This window comes from Solenopsis invicta, chromosome 12 (genome assembly GCF_016802725.1).
Source record: "Solenopsis invicta isolate M01_SB chromosome 12, UNIL_Sinv_3.0, whole genome shotgun sequence".
In the NCBI taxonomy this organism is placed as follows: Eukaryota; Metazoa; Arthropoda; class Insecta; order Hymenoptera; family Formicidae; genus Solenopsis; species Solenopsis invicta.
The window spans coordinates 20,828,208-20,836,078 of record NC_052675.1 but is presented as its reverse complement, the minus strand read 5'-3'; the positions used below and the strand labels follow the sequence as shown (position 1 = coordinate 20,836,078).

At 35.2% G+C, this 7,871-nt stretch overlaps 1 protein-coding gene across 1 annotated transcript; it reads right to left on the bottom strand.

Moving 5' to 3' along the window:
* Positions 1-4,022: 4,022 nt before the first annotated feature.
* Positions 4,023-7,852, bottom strand: LOC120359141. Its single transcript, XM_039455651.1, has 4 exons — positions 6,944-7,852; positions 5,729-5,891; positions 5,141-5,351; positions 4,023-5,048 (listed from the first exon to the last, which is right to left on the bottom strand). Exons 1-4 carry the CDS (start codon positions 7,002-7,004, stop codon positions 4,827-4,829), a joined length of 657 nt encoding a protein of 218 aa, XP_039311585.1. The 5' UTR covers positions 7,005-7,852; the 3' UTR covers positions 4,023-4,826.
* Positions 7,853-7,871: the final 19 nt, after the last annotated feature.

Here is a 7,871-nt window from a genome sequence, read left to right as displayed (position 1 = left end):
CCGTTCGGCCAGGTCTCTCACGTCGCGCGTCGCAAGTATGTATATTGTGTATATACCTATATATATATATATATATATATTCAACTTACACGCCACCCTGACGAATTCCCCACGCCGCGTCGGCTTTACGTTATTCCCACGGTTACGGTGCTTTACATTTTAAATCTGAGCTCCTCTTTGTGAATATCACACCGCCTGCTTCGTAAACCAAAACGGGCCGCGTTGAATGGAGCGATAATATAAACGACGTTTTCCTTATCTCGAACAAGCGTGAACGAGTCGAACCTATTTATAAAATCCGACTATTTTACCGTGATGTCTTCTCTTTTACAAGAATATAATGTAGCGAGAAGTTATAGAGAGAGAGAGAGAGAGAGAAAGAATATATACTGTCTTTTTGAGCGGAGTGACGCGCGGCCCGCCAAGGAGATTTCAATGCTCGCATGGATCTTATAATTCCTGCGTTAAGCGACTTTAATGTACGCGCATTCTTACGTAGACCGTTGTGATAAACCAAACCTTTTCTTCTATTTTATTTATTCATTTATTTATCTATTAATGCGATAACAATATGATAATATGAAAAGTAAAACCAGATTTTCAGTGACGTGAACAAATGCGATACAAAAACGATAAAAGGAAACAGAAAATAAGATAATGATGAAAATACATAAATAAATGTTAAAATACATTAATTAATTTCATATAGAAAAACATTGCACTAGTATATATACTTATTTTATAGCGAAAAATACCCTTGATGCTGATAGCCTGATTTTACAATTCAATGATGATAAAAAATCGTCAACAGAATTTAATGCAATGTAACGGTAGCAAATTTCAAGCAGGTACATTGAAAACATTTAATGTTTTAATGTTGTTAAAAGTTTGAGCTAAGTTTCATGCACATGCTTTTTACTTACACATAATACGTAACGTTAAATTTAGTACATTTAACTTGATGACATTTTTAACATTGTAACGTAAATGTAGTTATAAAATATTGCAAGTTTGTTATAATGTAATTCATTTCCATCAACTTGAATTAATTTTAACCTCAATTTTTCTTATTGTTAAAATTGGGAGAAAAATAAGAAGCAAATTAAACCGAGATTGAAAGTTAATCTGCATTGATAGAAATAAACCTACAACTACGCTTTATACTCGTTTACGACACGATTGTAGAATTGTCCTTAATCGCACATTTACATTAAAGAAATATTTATTTATTTGTGAGATAGGAATTCGCGTTACGAATAATGAAACGATAGTCTACTACATTCATCATCTCGTTAATATAATAATTTTACGAGGGCACAACAGTTCTACTACTCAGCGTAATCCTACTGTTTGCATGTTAGACGGAGGTACATAATGCTATTCATTAGACAGCGTGCACCTTTATTAGTGCGACGCCCAGATCACCGTTGTCTCGTTGTTATTTCGCTAACGGTAGCGAAATAACTTTGTGATTCCGTGGTGTTTTTTTCCAATGGACACTATACGAAATCACATCCAAACTATAGAACGATAGTTATTATGTAAGACACTTCCACTAAGATATTAAAATACTAACTCGATGTTGTAATCAAGCTTGTCATTACTCAAATGCTTGTTATCGTCTTAAAGAGGGAAGAAGCAAAAGGGAGAAAAGAAGCAGGGAAGATACGAACGAAGAGCCCAACCATGATGGCAAAGAACTCTCGATCGAAGATTATCATCAAATTATAAGTAATGGTCTTTATCTGCGGGCAACGAGCCTTAAAAGCTCGTCGGTATAAGGCCAGCTGTTTCTTTCTTCAACCGTACATAAAATTGAATCAAAATTCAAAAATTACATATTGTTTGCGCAAAAATTGCGGTAATGAATTTTTCGAAAAATTCAGCCGTCGTTGAAGGAGGCATTTTCGACTCACAAAAGACCAAACATGTCGGATCTGTATTATATTGCGATGTAATCAGATCTTAGCATCTCAGTGCTTAACATTTTTTATTTCTATATTTTAGCATCTTTTCTTACGTTGCTCTCTCGCTGTTTCAAATAAGCTTGCTATTTAGCCAAATTAGAAATAAGATAAATAATTTTGATTAATGACATTTTTATTCGTACATTCTGTAACTAGAACAGGATTGAGGAAATACTTGAGAATAGGAAGTTTGCTCTTGTGAACCCAGTGTGATCGATTGATCGATTGAGCATTTATTATTGCCCTAGGGCAAGCCCTGTAAGGACAAACAATTAGCAGTGGTACAAAGCAAAATAATAAAGAAGAAATAGAATAAAGATAAAAAATAAAAATAAGTTTAAGAATAGCGAGGATGAAGATAAGAAAAAATGAAAAACATAAGCGTGCAGATAATTATGTAGCGAGTACGTATCTGGAAGGACTGGCAAAACGCTTATTGATAGAAACGGCTCGGAACGGAGTTCCGAAAATTTTCGACAGGAATGTCCGGTTAATCCCACTATTATTATCGCATATTATTATTCCAATCGCTCGCGGGAGCGGCGCGGTAGGAACGGCCAGTGGAAATTATCGATGGTGGTCGTACCGGCGTACCGAGAAGCTGTAAATAACGCTTTTTATCGCCCGCGGTCTGGATTTCGGACGGGCGTAATCCTCCGCCGGTTTCCCTTCATCCGCCGGAGATTTATCTGTAAAAATTTTGCCGAAACAGAAAAAGAGAACGAACGCGCCGCGTTGCCGCGCCGCTCTCCTTACCCGCGCGGGAATGGCAGTTCCCCGCGCTCCGGCCGCTCCATGCGGCATCCGGTCCCCCGGTGTAAGATTGCCGTACTTGCGCTTAAGGTATCCCTCGCAGCTGACTACGTGGCGGAATGTCGTGCCGGTAAGATGCTCTGGGTGATCTGCGCAGGGCCGTATCGAGCGGGAAGCCGCTCTTCGTCTTCGTTCGATGATCCTTCTTCCTGTTTCTTCCCCGCCAGAGATATGAATGATTTTTCGTCAACCATGCGCACCTTTTCAATTTCAAACGTCTCGAACCGCCCCCAGTTTATTTATTGAACCCTTATAAGCTCTATAGTATTATTTCTTATTAAATAATATTCCTGAAACATTATTTAATATTAATAAAAAGTGGTTATATGTCCACTCCTTATAATATTATATGAATATTATATGAGAAGTAAATAATATTATTTACTTAATATTTTAAATCATCGGGAATATTATAACTTTTAAATAATAATCATAAAATTTATGAATATCTTATGCAAAATAATTCACAATTTCGACCACAATAATATTCATACAACATTTTCATAATACACTACAAATATTATGTACGGATATATAACGCAATTAATACAATATTTCCATAATATTAAAATAATATTAAAATTATTGAATAATATTCTTGGAGCATTATTTTAATATTATTTTAATTCTTAATAATATTCGTATAATACTCTAGAAATATTGTAATTATAGGGATAAATCATCTTGGCATTACACAAATATGTCCTTGATGCAATTCATTCAGAAAGAGTCTCGGAGACTTCGTATTAGGTCTCCCCCTCTTTGTTCGATCAAAAAATTCGTTTTTGACAATCAAGCGTGTGTTACACGTGTATTGTAAAAGTGTTACGTGTATATAAGTATATGAACGTAGATATTTAAAAAAAAATCCACATTTTTTTTTATAAAGATGGATGAAGGGAGAGAGAGAGGAGAAACGACATCGCGTGGCATTGGTACCATCGTATCGCGTCGCATGACGATCCGCGCTGCGGTTCGCGTCACACTTGATTTATCGATTGGCATTTTTTCGGGAGATTTTTATTACGTTTTGATCCGATAGCGCATACACTTAACCACTGGGCCATCCACCAGGCCGGCCCGAAGCCCCCAGGGCTTTCGGGCCCACGGCTTATTCTCTTCGACCAGACCCGAAAACGTGACACTCGAGTTGTCGTCGAATTGTTTAATCCAGTTTACCTTCTAAAACGAGACCAGCATTTGCTGGCGTAACGGCATGATCTATCTATCGCTTTGCTTCCGTTATTTTCCTTTCGTTTAATTTTTCCGATTTTCTTTTTAATATTACACATATCTTAATATTTATAGAAATGTATCTACACCTAAGTTACAAGATTAACACGATTAACATGAACACACGTACACATGCACACTTCGCACTTTATGCTATATACACTGCTAATTTAGTAACTTTCAAATTAATCTCAAAGATCTCTTTTATATATATATATATATGTAAATTAGAAGCGTGCAAATAGTTCAAATAGTTCGCATGTATCGAATCACGGTAGATTCAATCTGAAAAGTTTGAATTTTAATAGTTTGATTTGTACTGTATCGATTTTATAGAATTTAGAACACAAAGATTGAAAATGCTCTATTACATTGTCCTAATAAATTATTAGGACAATCATTAAAATACTATCACTTTAACTTAAATAGTAACGTTATAATTTGTAATGTATGTATGTAATTCTCATTTATCAGTATCAGCGAAAATTTCAGATTTGATTCAATTCGATTTCAAACATGTTATCAAAGATTCGATTCGATTCGACTTTACAAATACTTGATTCGTACACCTCTAACATAAGTGTTACATTATGCTCGCTACAATTCCAGGCTAATTAAAAGCATTCACCACCGTTTTTAGGAAACAATGGGTTTTGGGTCAATTGCGTTTTCGCATTTTCTCACGCTGTCTGTCCTCGATTCGCACCTCTAAAGACTCGTCTCATCGAAATACCTCGGTGTATTTGATCGCTCGTTTGTTTACTTTTGATTTATCGATGTCTTCCTTCGTTAAAGAAACGATCGAAACGTAGATCAACGTGCCCATTGAGCGTCGACGGCCTCGATTATCCTTTGGAACGTGGCGGTGTCGAGTCCGGCGAAGGGCCTGTCGCGGGCCACCAGCGGTAGCGAGCGACGTCTTCTCCGTCGCCGGCGAAGTATGTCGTCGAAATAATCGTCCGTGGTCGGCGGATTCACTTTGGCGTAGTAGAGAGCCGCAAAACCGCTGTAGATCAGAAGAGCCGCGGTCGCGAGCTAATATAAAATACATAAACACATTACATGTATTTAAAATTGAAGTTTTACGATTACGCGGAAAAAATCAGACGACTGATTCGCGAGATTACTTGAAAGACGGCCCAGAATTTGTAGCTTCCTTCGTTTATCAGAAAATCGTAATAGCCAGCCCAATAATCGGCCTTAGGTTCATCCATCGCCTTCGTCTGACCGTTCTCATCGTCATTCATATCCTCATGATCCTCGTGATCGTCGTTTTGATGGTCGGCGTTGTCACCTCTGGTATTGTAATCCCATCTGTACGCTCTGCTCCGTCTGCTTCTGTGGACGAAATGTTGCTTAGCGTTAATGCCAGGTGATAAGTTTTTAGACTTGTCAACTAATCAGATTCATATCAACTTTATCTCACATTTTTTTTTTTTTTTTTTTATGTATTAAAGACTGAGAAAAAGTGAACTTTATATCTCGATTAAAATTAAGAGCGACTGTAACAAGATTTACTTTGGATCTAAAATTTGCGTAAAAATTCTCGAGACGGTGTCTTATTTATAATTGCTGTGTGAAAAAGGTTGGAAGAAGAATATTAAACGACATAGAAAACTTTAAAATAAAAAATTGTACATAAAATTCTATGCTAATTATTTCAAATTACAATTTGTAATGATCATTAAGTTCAGTAAAGAATTGAATTCACAAACCTAACAGATTGCGGGATCGTCAGCTCAAGTTTTTCTCTAGACGTTCCTGTTTTCTGTGTCAAAATTGAGCCTTCTGCATTTTCCACACTCATTTCGCCAGAGGCATGATAAATGCAAATCGACAATAGAACAAACTTGCAGACCAATCGACTGTTTATCGAGCCTGTGAAATTAGAGTATTATTCGTACATATAATGAAAATTGCGTACAATCTTTGACGAATATGTCGGAAGTTTCTCAATAAGTGAAACATTAGCAGTACGCTAGCGGTCTTTCTTGAGAATATTGCGGTAGATTGGCGTCAACTGCTTCCGCATTGAACTCATATTCCTCCAGCAAAGTCTGCTGACATAATCTGACAGCAGATTGTCAGTAGAATCTATCATTTCGTAACCACACATGTGAAATATGTATAAATCATCATCGTCATTTGAATGATTATAGAGTAGCAGACTCCACTCTCGGTTTTTGCAGTCAATTTGTTACATTTTTGTTAGTAGATTTTGCTAGAATTTTATTGATAAAATTTGTAGCTAGAAGTATGCGAATAATTCGAATTCGAATGTAATTAAATCACAATGGAGAAAGATTCAAAATTGATCTCGAGACCAATCTTTTATCAGCGCGTAATAATTCTCGTGCCTGATTATTTGTCGATTTTCGAAATATTTCTATTATTTCTAAATCTCGTAATATAAACTATTCGAAAATTTGTGTACGCAATAGACAATCGTCTTGGTAAATTTGTTTCAACATTTCATACGTTTGCACTGTGATTTTATAAAATTTAGAATATAGAAAATTTAAAATTGCTTTATTATTTTCCTAATGAAGGGCACTAAAATACTATCACTTCGACGATAACATTATAATTTGTACAATATATAATCTATAATTAGTGCACATTTATTAGTATAATATCTTTACACTTATTGTCTAGTATCTATTGTAAATTTTTACTCAAACACATTTTTAAAAATTATTCTCTAAAATTCACGATTAATTTTTCATTTAAAAAAATCTGCAATATTATTGAAAATATTTTATTATATTATATTTAACTTAGCACGTAATGTAAAATTTGATTTGAATTTAATTCCTATTTGAATCAAAGAGATACAATTCAATGTAAAAATTTCCGATTCGATTTCGATATCACAAATTGCTGATTTGCACACGATGATTTATATCTTCTTAGTATAAAGTAATACTGACCCATATTAATTTTTAAGATATATTGCACAGTTCGTCTTTTGATACACATGACAGACACCATTCCACTTTAACAGTTGTCACGCTGCACTCTGTCCCATGCGATAAAAGTTGGGCATTTGGGAGTATAGCACGCAGGTAGGAAAGCTTCGAAAACCTTTGGTCGTCTGAGGTACTGAATGCGATTCTTGGACCTAGTTTCAATAACAGCTTCGTCCAGCATTCGTGCAACGGTAACTGTATCGACGGTAACGTTAAGTACACACAAATCCCTAAGCGCTAATTACTCTAATTGTTACAGTTCTCTCGCATCGTCGCTTACAAACCGATTCCGTCGAAACATTCGGTAGTATCGAGTTTCATTGTTCGCTTTCAATGACGCATCGGTTATCGTCTAAGCTCAACGATTCCTAAAATTATTATGATTATTGATTAAACTGCCATGAGTTATCTGATACTCATTGAATACTTTTTTAATATTTATTAAATATTTACGATTATATTTATGATTATATACATTTTAATTTTTAAGTAAAAATAAGAAAAAATAGGTCAGGCCGTGTCATCGTTTAGTATTAAACAGGGAACTAAGCAGAGAGATGTTTTTGCTGTAACTGGACAGATCGTTAAATCATTAGCATACTTTTAGGCCGATCCCGTTGAAACGATATTCTAAACTGACGATAATTGCATCATGCCTCTCCATTAACGATCGTTCGTTAAAACTGTATATAATCAAATCCTATAATTTATTTTAGCAATATACATGAGATTCTGATACAGCATACGTGTTACAGACATTTAAAGAAAAAAAAAATTCGGTCAATCTATTCAAGAATCAGGAAATCGAAAAGCCAAAACTTCGAAGGTCTAGTTTTCAGATGACCTAGTTATTTTCTTTTTTTTTTTTTTTTGTAAAAAGATCTTAGAA